At 36.4% G+C, this 18,899-nt stretch overlaps 1 protein-coding gene across 1 annotated transcript in view; it reads left to right on the forward strand.

Moving 5' to 3' along the window:
* LOC103249063 (protein POLR1D) overlaps positions 1 to 18,899 on the forward strand; it is a 45,404-nt gene that overhangs the window by 10,962 nt on the left and 15,543 nt on the right. The window contains exon 2 of the mRNA XM_008021804.3: positions 15,420 to 15,494. Coding sequence (XP_008019995.2) covers positions 15,420 to 15,494 — 75 coding nt within the window. The remainder of the gene's footprint in view (positions 1 to 15,419; positions 15,495 to 18,899) is intronic.

Below are 18,899 nucleotides of genomic sequence, written 5' to 3' on the forward strand. Positions count from 1 at the left end.
TTGTTTGAATGTTCACTGATGTATCCACAACCCCTGGAACAATGCCTGGCTCGCAGCAGGTGTTCAAAAAATGTTTTTGAAATGATTGACTCTGTATTGTTTTTCCATTAAATACCCCAAGAGCTGAACTTGAATTTGAAAAGAGAAATAACTATTCTATAAGCTTCGAATTGAGAACGACAAATTTGTGGTTGTGTGTCTTCAACTCCATAGTCTGTCACATGTAGATGACAAGAGACTGGGCCTGTCCAGGAGGAGTCAGATCTAGAGGTTCATTTAGGCAAAGGGTGACCAGAGCAGACAAAGATTGAGTGCCAGAGGAGTAGCCTATGCAGTAGGAACCAAGCAGGTCTGATAGATATTGCAAGGTAGATGACTCCAGAGGGGTTGCCTGAGCTAAGAATTGGGCGTGTTATTATACACTCGTAAGAAGGCAGAGCTTTGTATCTGCAAGGCCAAATTTGGCTGCAATGATCTCACATTAAGTGAGAACTGACCCCCTCCAACAAGGCCGACAATATTGGTTTTGTGAGCACCTGTTCTACCCATATACCTACTGCGTGGTTTCAGATTTGGGGAATTCCCAGACCGATAATATTTCAAAAAAATCTAATGGGGTGAAAGGATGTGGGATTGCTTAAGTTTTATTTTGCCCTTACTTTGTGAAATGGGCTTTCCCTCACTTCAGTGAAAAATTACCAGAAACCCCAGTCTTTATTTAGGTGACCTGAAGCACTTGGAGGCCAAAACAAAGACTTAAAGCATTCAATAATTTGATGTCTGTTGTGCCATTTTTATCTTGTTAGCTCCACAATAAATTGAACAGAGTCTTGGCCTTTTCCCTTGGGTCCCCATGAGCATTTGTGTACAACTGTTAATAAGTTACATGGGATCTAAGAATAAATTTTCACTGGAACTCTGATTTCAAGTGAAGGATCACCCAACATTGCGATCCCTCATCTAACATTATTTCAGATCCTGAGTTGCTTCTTTGCTCTGCATACTTAAACATAAGTCCTGGTGCTTAGAATACTTAACAAGGGGTTTTCGTTGCTGCTGTTTCCAAAAGTGATTAATATAAAATTGGTAATGTAAAATTAATATAAGCTTCATCTATCACTTCATTCCCTGAAGATGAGTAAAAGAGTACCATCATCATGTTCTTGTCAAAGTAAATGAGTTGGATTTATCTTATTTATCAGACCTTGTAATTGAAGCCTTCTAGATTTGATACTACAGTTTTATTTCTGCTTTTTGTTTATTGGTTTGTTTACATGGGGAAGATTGCAGTTTGTCCTTAAATGGATGGAAAATATTAGGGATTCTAGGGGCTTATGATTAGAAACTTATGATTCGTGTGTTTATATGGCAGAGATTGCACTTTGTCCTTAAATGGTTGGAAAACATAAAGGATTCTAGGGGTTTATGATTAGGAACTGTTGTGCTGAAAATGTCTGTCTTTAGAAATGTTAGCTTACAGGTGTGTCACTGTCTTCTGCCCAGACTTGTAGCAAGCAAGCAGAGGATTCCCTTCCTATTTGCTTGTTCTAATAAGTTGGTCCCCATTGGAGAGCAATGAAAGATCAGAACAAGCCAGAACATGAGGAAGCCAACTAGGCTTATTCCTGGCCAAAAGCAGACAGTCTAACAGACACGTAACTGTGACTGTAAAGTAAGAAGACTGATTTGCCTCACCAGGTAGGAAAACCAGTTTAATCCTCCTTCAAGGCTGATAGTGTCTTTTCCCCTTTATAGAAAACAACCGAGACCTGGGGAAGTTAGGTAACCAGCCTAAGGTTGTATGACTAGTAATTAGATAGGAACCCAGGATGCTTAGACTCTGCTTTTTTTTGACACATGGTCTCACTCTGTCACCCAGGCTGGAGTGCAGTGGGGTGACCTTGACTCACTGCAGCCTTGACCTCCTGGGCTCAAGCAATCCTCCTACCTCAGCCTCCTGAGTAGCTAGGACCATAGGTGCAGGCCACCAAGCCTGGCTAATTTTTGTATTTTTTGTAGAGATGGGGTTTTGCCATGTTGCCCAGCCTGGTCTTGAACTCCTGAGCTCAAGCTATCCACCCGCCTTGGCCTCTCAAAGTGCTGGGATTAGTCATGAGCCACCACTCCTGACCAACTCAGCTTTTAATGGGCATGACGTCATTGATGTTACCTGCCTTGGACTCACATGAAGATAACAGCTTTGCCAGAGCATATGCTCCAAGGAGTTCAGTTTAAGAGACAGAATTGTTGGCCTAGCTGAAACATGTTGGAAATGGAACTGTTCTCTGTAAATTTTAAACGTGAAAAGAATCAAATGAATGAGAGAGTAACTTGTTAAGAACCCAAATAAAGGTTTACTGATAATACTTGGTTTGTGAAAATACCATTTTTCATATTATTAAACCTTATTTAGCATTATCTTTAAATATGTTCATTTTAACTTTTTCATCTAAATTGTGCCAAAGCAGCACTTGATCATCCTCAAAATATAGAAACTGTTATTCACGGATTGAATGAAATAAGGGTATGTGTTATTTGACAGAACTCTGGATATGAAGTTAGAAAGCTCTGGGGTGGAGTCAGCTGTGTCCCTTACTGGTTGATCTCAGACAAGGCAGTCTCCCTGAGCGTTGGTTGCTTAACCAATAAAAGGGAAACAGGAACTTTAAGGGTTCGTCTCAGCCTCGGTGAGGTAATATATATTATTCTGTAAATTGCTGTGCACATGATATTTTAGTTAACATACATAACTATGAATAGTATAGTATATCTATGATTACTATTGAAATTATAACTGTAAAATAATTTTTAAAAATTCTTAAAATAACAGATTTGTTCAGTGCTTTATAGTTACAAAGTGACTATAAATTATATTAAATATATATTTTATATATATTTATATATATATAAATTGTATTTAATCCCCTTAAGAATATTGAAAGGTTAGTAGAAATATCTTCATTTTAATCACATAGCTCTGTGACCTTGAATATCACAGGATCACAGAGCTAGTAGGTGCAGAACTGGGACTTATTTTCTCACTGCTGTATTGTGGCTGCTTTCTTATTCTCTTAAGGTTACTTGATGGTGTCCTAGATTTAAAATTATAAAGGAAGAACTGCATAATCAGTCTTCTAAAAGCATTGAGAGGTGTTTTAGGGATTATATAAAGATAGAACAGTTACTGAGTAAGTCTATTCAGTCTGGATTTTTCAGGTAAGAAATTCTGCTCTGAAGCTTGTGTGTTGCAGATCACAATAATCATAGACACATCACATAGCACTGGGATAGTGTTAGTGTTGGTACTTACAGTGTTGTCCTCTAAAGGTAATGATCCTGGGCTAAAATATTATAATTATAATCTGTCTCATCATTTCTCCCTAGGGTGGCCATACATGCCATCTAGGCTTTGAGAGGAAAAAAATAAATATAGGTAATTTTAAGTTAAATTTTCAAAAACCAGGTATTATTTAGTGTTAGGCAAGTTGTTAACTTCTCTAAACCATAATTTCCTTGGCTTTATATGACAAAGTTAAACCAGATGGCCTCTAACATTTGAGAAACTTTTCCCTTATATTTTTTAATAATATAGATTGTATTTAATGGATCTTTACCTGAACATTTTGGTTCAGGTGATTAAAATGAAAATTATAGCAAAAAGATCCTTGAAACTTTTCTAAAAACACTGGGCATATAGGAATTAATATAGTATATGTCCCAATTTCTATCAAGCAAACAGAGAGAACTGTAAATTTAGGGGTCTAATATTTCAAATGAGATGTGAAAGTATGGTCCCAAGCATTTGTACTGAAAATGCAGTGCCCCTTTTTTGGTAAGCGTAAGAGTGTATTAGACTTTGAGAGGAAGCCAAATTATGCTGTTTGGATAATCAGCATGATCTGTCTCTCAGAATTTTCCCCTGCAGTCTCAATTGGGTACCTATTCTATTTTTAACTTAGTTCTCAACTCTTTGTTAGCATTGCTCCATCCAATTAAACTGCAGCTGCTGTTCCATTCCCTAAGGATTGTTTATGTTTCAGTGGATGAGATGGTCCTAATATATATGGCTACTTAAAGTATAGTTTTAATTCAGGGACAAGAAAATATTGTGTTTTAAGTTTTTGATATTTTGTAAAACAATGCATAAACAAACATTGGCTCTAGAATATGCTTTCACATTTCCCTTGTTGGTTATATCATCACATATAATTTATAAGTCTCTGAATGATAAAGTGTGGTTTGCTGGGTTTTGGTTGTCTTGCAGCTGGTTTCTGATGCCAGAATCATCGATTACATTACTCTCTGTGGTTTCTTTCTTTTGGCAGCTGATGTATTGTTGGTATGATAAGTGGTATGATATAAAGGTAAAGTTTGGATTAATCGTAATGGAATTTTCCATGCCTTGGGTTTTTCTCCTATAGAGATTCGTCTCCGTGAGCTGCTTCCTTCCTTTCAGTTAATCTCTGCAGCCTTTCTAGTGGTTCCTCCTGTGCTGTTGAATTCAGCATATGTAAGAATGTGTTTGCATTGTACCAGAGCTCTACAACTTTGGCCAGCTAAGAAGGAAGCATCTCTGGGATCTTTGAATGTCAATATAAAACCTTATTTGCACAGTTGTGCAGTTTTGGCCGACTTGTTCAGTGGACCATCTAAGTTCATCACTTTGAACTTTTGTAAACATTTTCCTTAAAGGGATGCTGCTCTCAAAGTTAGGTTTATGTGTATGTTTAACCGCTTAACTCTATTAATTACTCCTTTATATAGAGTTTTCCCCCAAAACACATGTATATATGTTAACTAAGTTTTTTAAATTGTAAAATGGGATTTAAAATTACCTTGTCTTACTTAATTTCATTGCTGTATAAATTGGCACCAGAAAAACAACTTGAAACTTGACGGTGCAGGGTTTAAAGAGTTAAGAATTTACCGGTGGGTTTTAATACATTAAAAACTTTTTTTTTTTTTTTTAGAGATAGGGTCTTGCTATGTTGCCCAGGCTGGCCTCAAACTTTTGAGATCAAGTGATCCTCCCACATCAGCCTCCTGAGTAGCTGGGACTACAAGCATGTGCCACCACACTGGCATACATTTTTTTTGTGTAGTATATTTTTGTAGTTAATTATTGATGTAGAAAATACTGTCTATGTATATATGTACTATTTTTTCAAAATCTCTCCCTGCCAGTGTGTGGAGGAAACTACCATATCCCTCAAAGCCATGTTTGATGCCTAGAATGTGAAAGACAGAAAATGCCTGGTGATCAAGATGAGGCCTGGTCTGGCAGTCCCCACGGCAGGCGGAAGGCACGATCGCTCTAGAGTGGGCTACACCCTCTATTTCACTGGCTCTTCATCACCTCTTGCCTCTAAGGCAGGACTCTGCCTTGCACTTAGCGGCCGCAGGGCTGTCACTGAACCTGTGATGTTGTCTGTGGAGAGCAGGCTTTCTCTTCTTCCCATCTCATTGTGTATTGCTGGATTTCTAAGAATTAGAAGTATACATATGTTTTCTTCCTGGGGTTAAAAATGACTTTATTCAGATGACGACAGGTAAATTATTTTATCTTGAAGTAGCATTTTCAAGAGACAAATTTCTAAGTGTGTTTTTAAATGAAAACACTTGAAAGAGCATGAAGTGATGAGATGCCAAAATCCTACACATTCTAGAACTAACTTTTATGTTTTTTTTTTTTCTATTCCTTGCTCTTAGCTCTGAGTATAATTTATAATCATTTGATGAATCAGAGACTGAAATCTACAAGGGGTGGACAGTTTGTTTTCTAGCAGATGACTGCAGCCTTGACACGGTGAAGAAAATAGCTTCAGCAGGCTGACCAGACTTTCTGCTGAATAGGCCATCCTCAGGGCTGAGATCCAAGAACTCTGAGGTTTTGTTTAGGACAGTCTACAGAGAACTGCAGATGATTTGTATCAAATAAAGCTCTTTTAGGATTAAGAGAGTGATTTACAGACCACGCTTTTGGTGAGATGGTTTTTCTGGTATGTGGTGTGTTTATCAAAGAACAGTACACCTACCAAACTTCTCCCTCATTAAAAAAAAAAACTGTAGAGGCAAAGTTTAGAGGCTTGTATTGTAGTGTTTTTTGTACAACTTCTGTGATATTTTTCCTGTCTACGTTTTGAACAGCTGTTTGGTGAGAGTCTGAATTTTATTTTTTATTCCTGCTTTTTGGTCTTCTGCCATTTTTCCTATCCTTTACTAAATTCAAGCAGCTGCCATATTAGCTTTTCTTTGCTGGATATTGGCTCCCTTCCACACCCATCTTTCTAGACTTTAAATCCCTTTTTCTTTTGCAGTTTTGTTTTCATCAGTTTTGTTCTCGAGAGCATCTGTTGTCTTAAAGAGATAACGAAATACATTTTACTGAGTAAAAGAACTCAAGAATTATTTGACCTTATATTCTCTGTGTGGATTTTTTCCCCCAACTAATATTTCAGAAGAGCGTAGACTGTAATATTTTTAAACCTAACATTTGACCTATCAACAGATCTTCTCTTCCTGTTATTGTATTGTCCATGGGCTTTTCTATTCAGAGTTTACTATTTCCTAATTAACCCTATCACCACCACCCCACAAAGTTACTTTCAGTAAGAGATGCTGTTCTTCATAGCGCATATAAAAATTCACCATGGCACATTTACTCAGGTTTTATAATATGAATTGAAAAAGAATCACTGTGTTTTCTGTATCAGGATTTAAGAATAAATATTTGTAAAAATACTTGCTGCTTTGAAAATGAAGTCAGTAGACCCTGTAGTGAAGTAGGTGTCTTATGAACTGAGAAATAAGTTTTCCCTAGGAACTAAATGTTAAGAATTAACCCACATTTTAACCAAAGAAGTGATCTCTCTATAATAGTAATCCACTCTCAGTGGCCATCTATAAATGGGTAGTTGCAGATTTGAGAATGTTGATGTCCAGGTGAGGGGACTTGAGTTTTGTCTTTGCCAGAGCCGTTCTTGTCATGATAAGCACCATTAAATATTGCTGCTCTACTTGCCCCTCTCACTAGACTGAGCTTCTTGAGGACTAGGATCATGCTTTGTGATAGAGCTGTGGTGTAAGGGTTAAGATCCTGGGGCATAGAGTCAGATTGCCTGGGTTCACATCCCAGGCCCTATCATTTATTGGCTATTGCGGCCTTCGGTAAGTTTCTTGACTTTTCCTTATTTTCTCCTTATTTCCTTATCTATGAAATGGGAGCTACATAAGTTGTGAGGATTAGCTGTAAGGTAAATGGTACATAAGTACTGTTACCATTATAATTTTTCATCATGTCCCAGTGGTGCATGTTAAATGCATATTAGAACTGTATTCAAAGGAGAATTGTGTGGACGCTGGATGAGGAGAGCAGCCCTATATATCACAAATGCATGGATGCCTCTGTCAGTGGAGATCCAGTGCTCAGTGCAATTCATAACCCAGGAAACACCCTCCTCATGTTTTGACCTGCATCCTTGAATGAAAGGAAACTATGTTTAAATATGTGAAGATTGTACCAATGTTGACTTTCCAGTGGACACTACTTTAGAGTATGGAAAGGTTTTGAGCTGCAGAAAAGTTAAAAAGAGAAAAGATATTAACTTGTCAAATCCTTCATCTTGGCATGAATGCAATAGATCCTTCACTAAGAAAATATTGTTTCCCACTAGTGCTAAGCTTCCATTTTCTTGTCATAGTATTTCATTTCATGGCTCTGAAGATACTCATGATTTAATACAGTACTTGAAACAGTTGCACTTGGAAACTGAGTAACATTTTGCAATCTTAAATCATATTACTCTTATGTTTGTATATGTGTAGGTCTATGTGGAACATATAAAAAATTTGACACTGATTCATAGATCATTTTATTATTTTACGTTTTGTTTTTTAATACTTATTTAGACTATTATGGTTTATAGAACATATAACCTTCCCTCAGTATCCCTGGGGGATTGCTTCCAGGACCCCCATGGATACCAAAACCCACAGATGCTCAAGTCTCTGATATAAAATGGCATAATATTTGCATATAACCTACATGCCTCTTCCTCTATACTTTAAATCATCTCTAGATTGCCTGTAACCTAAGTAATCTATTATTACTAATATTACATTGTACTAGGTATAATCTTGTATTACCTAGTACAGTGTAAATTCTATGTAAATAGCTCTTATTCTGTATTGGTTTATATTTGTGTTATTTTCATTATATTGTTATTTTTTTGCTTCTTTAAAAAAAACTTTCAATCCATGTTTGGTTGAATCCACAGATACAGAGGGCCGATTGTATACTCTTATGCTTACAAAAAATGGGGCACTGCATTTTCAATACAAATGCCTGGGACCGTACTTTCACATCTCATGTGAAATACCGAATTCCTAAATTCACAATTCTATCTTAGCATTTGCTTGACAGCAATTGGGCCATATGCTAAACTTCTGTATTAATTCCTACACATCCAGTGTTTCTATATAAGCCCCAAGTCAAAGTATTTACAAGGCTCTTTTTCCTATAATTTGCAAGGAATGAAACCACTTTTAATTTATGTGAAAATCTTGATTATAACAATATAATCAGGGACTTTATTAAGATCAGTGCAAGAAAATAAGCTTCATGGAATATATACGGAATGTTTTTGCCTTTCCACATTAATCCAAATATTACCGACTCATTAATAGAATAATCAGTGTGTGCGATAAGTTAATTCTGTTGTTTGATACTTAGCTGACTTTCAGCCATTTCAAAAAATGGGCCTATAAGAAAGGAGCAGTTACATCTGTTGACATGGAGCAAACGGGGAGATTGGGAAAGGCTTGGTGGAGAGGGTAATGTCAGACCTGAGTGTCTGGTGTAAAGGTTGTGAGTGGAGAGTGATTTAGACAGAAGGCATAACCCGGGCATAACCCCATGCATGTGACAGCAAATGTAGTGTTGCAGTTGGTGGGAGTGTCTAAGCCATGTTAGGCCTCTGGACTGTCAGAGCCAAGGCCCTAGATGTGGTGATCCCACAGGGCATCTGTGTGGCAAAGCCTTGCAGAGACAGGCTAGTAGCCCTCCTGTGACATCTCACCCTCTCTGTACTGGCACCCTCCACTCCAACACTAGGCACTGTCATCTCAAAACACAATTAGGATCTCCACTAAGAAATGGAGTTCAGAAGATGTTAACATGTGTGAGTGAAGTGGGATTTTGCCCACTTATAATATAATGAAGCAAAAGAATAATATTGGAAGCTAAACAAAGGCCATTTATCACTGATCAATAGCTCCCTAAAGGGAAAAGTGTTTTCTTGATCTGAAACTTCGCTGAGATTTTCAGGCAGCCCTAAAGGATCAAAGTCCTCAATCCTGACGGGAAAGATTCTAGCTGTACCTCATTCTGTGTCCTTGGTCGGTGTCTGTGGTTTCCCAGTCTGCCCTAATGTTTGATGACACTAAGGATACGTGTTGCTGTTGTGCCCCTGTTCGTTTGGCCACTATAGGGGATTGCTCCCTCAAGAGCCTGTAGCTATTCATTTTTTTTCATTACATTTATTTGCCCAGTGACGTACTGTCTTTTTCTCTTTTATCTTCTTTTCACCTCCTTTGTCTTTCCTCTTCTTCCATCTCACCCATCATCATCTATTCTGTCTACAGATGGAGTATTTTTATTTTTAAATCCTTGCATTTGTATCATGTCCCACACATACCCAGAACCCATTTATTCCCCAGATCTTAACTTAGTACCTACCATGTGCCAGGTATTGAGAAAACTAGGTTGAAAAAGACAAGTTCTGAGACCTTTAGGAGTGTAGTCAAGTAAAACATAGCTATCATAGTTCTTCTGCTTCTTATAAAATACAGAACACTTGGATCCAAATCAAATATTTCATTTTATCCTCATAACAACCCTGTGAGGTAATTATTATCATCATTGCAAAAAGCAATCTGCAGTATTTTTGTCTTATTTTTCCACCATTGCTTAAAATACCACTTTCTTCTATCTTTAGTTCATGTGGGCATGAAATCAACAAAGGATCTCATTAATCTTCCTTTCAAACTCACGTTCCTCCATCACTTTCCAGTCTTTTGCCAGCATAAGTTCTTCTTAAAAATTCAGCACCTTTTCTCATGACTTTCTGTTTGTTATTTTAGAAATGAATATTGGAACTCCCTCCTCACATTCTCCTAGATAATCCAATATTTGTTTTTAAAGTACATATATGGCTCTTTATTTTATATGCAGTCCCTAATAGCCTCTTCAAAGAAGAGCCTTGCTCACTGTATAAATTACAGTACCTTGTATTTAGCAAGTGTGTAATATAGATTAGCCAAATTTAACAAAATGTACAGATTAATTTATTGTGCCTCTAGTTTGTCTGAAAAATTCTTTTCCTTTCCTAAATGACCTCAGTGTTCCTATTGAGTTTTACCTTGTGTTTAAAAACGCTTTTCACAATTTGAATTTTTTTCACCTTTAGAGCTGATACATGACCCCAGACAATTTAATGTTTTACTGAAATTAAATAAGGATATTTCTAAATTTTTGCCTGTGTCTGTAGTCAAAATACTAAGTCATAAAGAACCCAAACTTTGTCCTGTGGTTTCTACAGATCCCTATGACTACTAAACCACTAGTTACTACTGGCAGTATGAACCCATAAGCAGTTGTTTGTAGATGTTCAGAGTGATCTGATCATCTGTCCATATTTTTTTTATCAATGATCTGACATCCAAACTTTACCGAAGATCAAGTAGATAGTTCCATTTTTCTCTCTAAGCTTTATTACTCCATTATGGGAAGAAATTTAGATTGCCATAGTAAGGTTTCTTTTACATGTATGTGGATGACTCCACAAGTATAAACATGTTTGCCTTCAGCACTGATAATGTGTTGGGCCTTTTAGGTGACTTCCCAGTCAACAGCAGCAAATGATGCTGTGCTCATTTCTGCCAATTTCCTAAGAAGTCTATATTCTTGTCACCAAGTCGTGCTTGTTTGAACACACTCAAGAAGAGAGTAGTCCTATTAAACAATGTATTGCCATTTTTGAACCTGTTTTTCTGTCCATCATGTGACAGATACTGTACTATACAGTTAGCTGATCGAAGGTGACTTTTTAAAGACTGAGACACAAATGAGGAAAGCTTCCAATGTTCAGCCTTGTGTTCCTAGCTTTCCTTCACCATCGCAGGAAGAGGCCTGTAGCTCCCTCTGACTGACTCCATCATTTTTGAGCAGTTATTTGAGATTTAGCTTCTCTGATTTTATTCCTTTAAAATTCCCGTTTTCCTACTTTATTGTTTAATTTTCCTCTCAATTTCTAGTGCGTTATTTCAGTTGCCTTCAATTTCTTGCTACCCCTTCTGTATACTGGGACAGTTAACCCTCAATTGATTAAAGTGATTAAAAAGAAACAGACCCAGATAACTCAAAACTAATTTGTTTGACTTTGGATTTTAAGATGATTTTGTACCAGATTTGCATTCCCACTTGGGTTTTATTTAAGCTGCTATTATGATCAGTTGACATTCCTTAAGCATGTACCAGCTGGCTAATGGAGTGAACAGGCAGGCCTGAGGAAGCTGTGCTAGGATGGAAAATTGGCTGGAGATAATACACACATGGATCATTGAAAATTGATTGTGGTTTGTTCCTGTGCCCAGAAAACCGTCTGCTTAATGACTCAGCTCTCTTGGGTCTCCATGGAACTTAGTATTCTAATATAATTAATTGGTTTTACAAAGAAACCTTCAAGATATTGAAAAGAACCAAGTATAAAAACTAGCATACCAAGAACTAAGTTTATGTCTGAATAATTTTTTAATGGTTCAAGTTCTGTATGTACTTAGTACTTATATATTCTCCTATTTGCTTTTCCTGTATTTTAATTACAGTTTATACTTCTTTCATCATCTCATTAAAAACTGTCTTGTTTCACGCACATTGATGTTCCATAATCTTTGATAATTTAAGTATTTTGCCTTTGTGATAATGTAGAATAGAAACTGGATTTATAATTTCCTTACCCAATAATTCATTAATGGGATTTCTCGAGGAAGCAACAGAGGCTACAGTAATGGGGTAGTTGCTGACTTTCTCCCCTTAATTTTGAAGGTAGTGATACTGTTTTAAGGTTGGGATACTTGATTGCTAGAAATTGTTGTTTTCTTCTGTGAAAGTAAAGCTCTGCAGAGGGAGCTTCTGCAGGAGAATTTTGGGTGGGAAGTAGCGAATGCTCAACATTCTTAGGGCAAAATAGTGATCAGTCCTCCTTCATTCTTCCGCCTCTCCAGTATCAGCCTATTCCCCAGTTCTCTTTGAATAAATGCAGTAGTGGCACTCTGTTAGGCCTTTTTTTCCCCGTTTATTTTAATTTTTGCCTTTTAATGATAAACGATTTCTCCAGGAGTTGCTGTGCAGATATTTGTGGAGGAGATAGTCTAATAGAAGGATCAGATGATACATAGCCTTAAAAACAGAGGTTGGGTTTTGTTTGCTTTGTTCCTCCTCCCCATTGCCCTTCTCCCTGATCATTAGCAGTGTTACTTTGGGCAAGTTAGTCGATGTCTCTGAATATCACTTTCCACATCTGCAAACTGGTGGTAATAACTATGTTGTCGTGGTTATATAGTATAGTACTTGGTATACTTAAAGCTCTATATCAGCATGAGTTGTTGTTAAACCAATTGCAGACACCTAACTTGGGTAGATCCAAACCATGGGAGTGGGTCACTCTGCACCACTTTGGCTGTGGACAGCAGCTGAGCCCCCTTTACCAATGGGAACAAGGTAGACCAGCTGACTGAGTGCCCTTCCACCCAGTCTCTACTCCTCTTTTATGGTCTTTCATCCTTGGTGAATTTGTTTTACTGCAGGCAGTCTTTCTCATACACATACCTTCTTTTCTCTTTGATTGTACTCGTAAACCAGAAGGCATCCTTAAGCGTGCCAGGTAAAATTAATAACAGTGCTACAGACAATTTTAAGTAGAATCAAAACTAAAGAAGAGTCACTGTCAAACTTCAAACTCTTGAAAGCACCTAGAATATGCCTTCAGGGTCTCTGCAAGAATCTTTACTGAGTACCTTCTGCAGATGTATAGCATTTCAGCTGGATTCTGACTCAAATAAGCTTCTGTAGTCTGGTCCAGAAAGCTAGGCAAACATTTTAACATAGTTTTTATGGGAAAACACATTCTAGTTTATTTGTAACTGATACGTATTTTGTTCATAGTTAGGGAACTGCCCCAAAAAGTTTTTTTCCCAATTATTTTTAACCATTTCTTTTGACAGAAGGAGAGCACATAGGTGGATCTAGGTATGATTTATCTGTTTTTATTTTAAAACTACTACACTAATTTATGGGAAAGGAAGAGCCATATTTGGAATATTTATACCCTTTAATTTTTTACTTAAATCTATAAGGGTGAAAAAGGATCTCGGTTTGGAATTAGGATAAATTTGATTGAACTACTGTAAGAGACAAAGTCCCAGATCATTTCAGCAGGCCATATCATTATTCTAAAGAGCTGGAAGAAGCAGCATATGTAGTCATCAAATGAACTTACCTGTTTGTGATTCCATAAGACTGGGCTGCGAAACTTGTGATTGAGGGAGTCAGCATGTCGGTCGATAGCTAAGCACTTCAGTTCTTCATTGATCCATAGCGGTGGGCCTTCACAAGAAGGATCAGAAAATGTCAGGCTGCTGAGTTAACTGAAAAGACATATTTTAAAGATCTCAAATGAGTTACACAAAAATAAGCAGATGTATTTTTGGAGATGAAGAGGTGGTGAAATAGTTTGAAAGCATAGTATTAAGAATATGGAAGTAAATAAAGAGAAACAGATAAAAAAAAGTTGAAATTGTTTTCTTTGGTGGGTAGGGCAGGATAATGTAGAAGACTATTGTATTTTAAATCTTTTAAATAATATTTGTCTTTTTAAACGATGTGCATGCCTTACTTTGATAAAAATCAACATGAAATAAAACGTTCTTGTAAACAGAATGTTAATATTTGAAGATTATATAGTGTATGGTACTATTATAATAGTGTCATTATAACATTTTAATATAGACTCTATATAATTATCTAGCTTCAAAAATTCATGATTAGATTTATAGTTCTGTTTTTGGACTATATTTGTTTTGGACTATATTTGTTTACACCTCTCTTTTTCTTAACTTTGTTATTGATACATCATATTCAATCAGGGATGATCATCTTCCTATGTTGCTACCCATAGCACCTTGCACAGTATTTTACACATAGTAAAGTCTCAAAATATGGTTGATAAATATGTTTTCTGTTTTTTTAACCTCTTCAAAAATTGCACAAATAATGCATGTTCATTGTAGAAAAAATAGAAAATGCAGCAATGCAAACAGAAAAAAAAAATCACCTTACAACTCATCTTACTGTTTTGATAACATCCCTCCAAATTTTTTTATTATTATTATTTTTATTTTTTTTAGAGACCAGGTCTTGCTGTGTTGCCCAGGCTGGTCTCAAACTCCTGGCCTCAGGTGATCCTCTCTCCTCAGTCTCCCAAAGTACTGGGATTACAGGCATGAGCCACCATACCCAGCCCTCTCCAAATGTTTTTCTATGTAATATATATGTAAATAATTTTGAAATTAAGATTATTCTACACATATTCTTTTGTACCAGCTTTATATACTGAATGTCTGTCCTGTGCCAGAAATTCATTTGTCTTCATTTTTAATGACTGCCTAATCTTCCACGTATGTGGATATGTCATGATTTATTTAACCAATCCTTTATCAGTAAATATTTAAGTTTTCTGGTTTTTTCTTTGTTAGCAAATAGTTTGAATATCCTTGTACATATAGTTCTGCATACTTATTTGAATATTTTCATAGGACAAAGTAAAATTTTTAGGTCAACTGGTATATACTATTCTTAAGGTTCTTTATTATGTTGCTGGATTGTCCTCCAGAAATGTAATACCAGCTTCAGTCCCCATTAGTAGAGAAGAAGTTATCCATTTTTCTATCCCCCTCACTAATGGGCAGAAACATTTATCCTTGTTGAGTTCACTGGTATTTTTTTGAATAACAGTGAATTTGAAAAAATATAGATACATACATATTTGGATGTTCATGTCTTTTGGTTATTCAAATTAATAAGAAAAGAGAATTCTTGTATTAAGGGTATGTGATTTAACTGTCTCATACCAAAAATATTTTTCCCAGTTTGTAATTTTTTCTCTTCATTGTTGCTTCTCTTTATAGTAATAGTTTCTTTTTAATTTATGTGTTCAAAATTGTCAACCGTTTAAAAAAAAATTTGCCCCAACAATCATGCTTCAAAGGTTAGTTCCTTTCCCAAGATCATGGACCTGGAATGAATTGATTTTCAGAACTTAGTGGGGTGACTGCCTCTCAAATCTTTTCCTTTTTCTTATCAGGAAAGCAATAGAAGAACTGCTTAAGGAGGCAAAACGTGGGAAAACTAGAGCTGAAACAATGGGACCCATGGGTTGGTAAGTTCTTTGAGTAATCTGCCTTAAAACGTAAGAAAAAAATTCTTAACTGGAGATATAAATATGTAAATCTTTAGCATATAGAGGAAATGGGAAACCTTGGAAGCAGAGGAAGTCGCTCAGAGACAAGTGTAGAGTAAGACACTGCTGAGAACCGAATGTTGAGAAACTCTAACAACATGAAGAAACGGGCAGCTGGCGCATATGGAGGATATACAGTATAGGTTCATTGTCCCTTTACTTCACAAGTCCCCAAGAGGTATTTAGATACTACTGTGCCCAAAGTCATCATCTGTGCAAGAGTAATATTATGTTGGTGTTTATTGTTTAAGAATTTCTAGTTTACTTATAGTCCTTAGTAAATTAAAATTTATTTTAGGAAATTAATTTTAACTGTAAACATTTTGATTATGTGACAATTCAGCCATGCAGAATTAAAGATTACCTTTGCAGATTATGTACAAAATAGAGCTTGTTAAAACTTAATATGGACTGGGCACAATGGCTCATGCCTGTCATCCCAGCACTTTGAGAGGCCCAGGTGGGAGGATTGTTTGAGCCCAAGAGTTCGAGACTAGCCTGGGCAACATAGTGAGACTTCATCTCTACCAAAAAAAAAACTCTTCTAGGCACTACTTTAGTGATTTGCATTTGATGAATATGCTGATTGTAGAATTTTTATCTACAGTTAAAAATGTACTGCAGTGGAATGAGGTGGGTCATTAAAAAGAGTAAAATGTAAAAATGTGATAAGAGTAGAAGCTAAACTTCTGAACTTAGCTTGTTATGTAAATTTGACGTTTAGAACCGTGCACATGGTTTACCTAAAATCCAAGGCGAAAATTAAAATAGAGAGAAAAGATAATACCTAAAAATCAAGCAAAATAAAACATGGACCTGATAAACCATTGAGTGGATGACTTAGCTTCATGGAAAGAAACTATTTCAGGTGATCTGAAATTTGACTATATTTCTAAAAGATAAAAAATAACTACAAAGAAATTGTTTACAGTCACCATATTGTTAGTATTGGTATTGCTATTCTGAAAATTTTATATATTAGGATAAAACAAGCAATACTTGCTGTATATAAATACCAAGATTTAACATGAAAATGTTAAAGAGCTACAAATATAAAATCAAAGAAGTAAAAACCTACCTATAATCCTAAATTCGAATTGGAAACATCAGTATGAGGTTGTGCTAGATTTTCTCTTAAAAAAGAGAGGGAGAGAGAAAAGCTTTTTCTAGCTCTCTTCACAGAAAAGGCCTAGAAACAATGACCACCCACGCAGTAGCAGTGGGCACCCCTAGTGCCAAAATTGTTTTATGTAAATACCATTTCTCACTGAAAGGAGAGAGGAATCCTTAGAGTAAGAACTGATTACAGACCCGAAGTAGTGCCCAGAGTTAGCCAAACTGCAAAGTTAGAGGTCACAGTCCGCAAGACTATCCTTACTTTTTATACTAACTGCAAGTTCAGAGGGTTCCCCCGAACTACCACCCTTAGCTTCAATAATTCACTGGAAGAACTCACACAATTCACTGAAATCTGTTATACTCGTGGTTACAGTTTATTACAGGGAAAAGATACAAATTAAAATCAGCCAAAATAAGACACAAAGATCCGAGTCTGGGAGGAGTCCAAATGTTAAGCCACTGTTACCCTCTGCTTTGTGAAGAGGACATGCTACCCTCCCAACATCAGTGTGTGATAATAGGCATGGAATATTGCCAAGCAAGGAAGCTCACCTGAGCTTCAGCATTCGAAGTTTTTATTGAGGTTTCATTACATAGTTTGATTGATGGATGGATGGATGATTACATGACTGATCTCAGTTTCCAGGTTGACTGATCCCACATAAACCAAAGCTCTCACCCTAAGTCACATGTTAGTCTCTCTGGCATGGCCAGCTCCCACTCTAAGACTCTTAGGTGTGGCCAGCCCCACCCTAAACAAAGACATTTCTATCAGGTATGACATAGATTACTTTCTGGAAGCTAAGGCAAAGGCCAGTCCTCTCTTTGGGCCAGATCAAACTCTTCACTACATGGGCAGGAAATGTATAAGAAAAGCTGGAAAATCTTGTCATACCAGAAAGCAAAGAAACTGTCAAAGACCAATGTACTCATGTCAGAAAGACTCAGGACCCACTTGAAAGGTCTCCCACTAGTCAAAGATGAGATAATTTGATTTAAAAAACAAATAAATGATTAAAACACCTAAAATATGTTAAAATCTATAAGGTCATAATGATAATCATAATGACAAACCTGGTAGTCCCTTTTATAGGATGCTAGGGAACCACATCACTATTCACAAAACTGATAAATAGGAAGAAGTAAGCATTTACCCTGTTCCCTGTACAAATTATACTTCAAAGTCACCAACTGATGAAAGAAAACTTTACAGAACAATTATAACTAATGCATTAGAAGGATTATAGAATAATATTATCATCATTTGAATTTCAACACATTCATCAACCCTTATACCACAGAAAGATGCAAGAAGAGCAAACCACCACCTCTGGGGCATCCTTGTCAAAAAATTGAACCTGAATCTGATCAAGTCTCTAGTTAGAATTACTAGTTTATAAGAAATACAGAGGGCAGAGGAACATGTTAAATGACACCATAAGGCTGCAATCACAAAAATCCAAAATGTGAGAAATGCTACAGGACAAAGAACCCGGTTTCTTTAACAAATGAATTGCAAGGAGAAAAGAAAGAGGAGCATCCTATCAATTAATAGATTTGAGGAACATCAAATAAAATGGGTACCTTGTTTGTATCTTTATCCAAACTAACTGTAAAAAGTTATGAAACAATTGAGAGTATTTGATGATATTAAGGAACTGATGTTGATTTTTTAGGTGTGATAGTATTGCTGTTATTTTAATTTTTAATTAAATTAAAATTTAATCTTTAAAATTAAAGGCTGAATTTTTATTCAGCTGAATAAAAATTTTATGACAGGCTGAATCTTTATCAGGCTGTCAGTGATCATTGGTCCAATCTAATACCTATTGGAAAGACTCAGCATAGAGCTAAAATCATGCAGTTTACAAGTAAGTAAGAAAATATCAATCATAGTTCTTGCTCTGTAAGGAGGGTTCAAGGGGATTGGTTGTTTCTAGCCAGCTCTCCAGATAGACATCATTTACCCTGACAACTTTAATGCCACTTACTGGCTTAGTAAAACTTTCTGATAGTAAAAGAACTAGTGTATCAATGCTAGTTCTGCTTTCCCTGGGGAAAGTTACCATGTGCACCAGCCTATCTTGAGATTTGTGTGGGCATTGATGTACTCTGGAAATAACACCAGTTACGTTCGCAGTTCCACAGAGTTACTGGGAACCCAGGCTCCTCCCAGTTTTCCAAATCTCCCAGTCATAGGGTGTG

Source organism: Chlorocebus sabaeus, chromosome 3 (genome assembly GCF_047675955.1).
Source record: "Chlorocebus sabaeus isolate Y175 chromosome 3, mChlSab1.0.hap1, whole genome shotgun sequence".
NCBI classification, from domain to species: domain Eukaryota; kingdom Metazoa; phylum Chordata; class Mammalia; order Primates; family Cercopithecidae; genus Chlorocebus; species Chlorocebus sabaeus.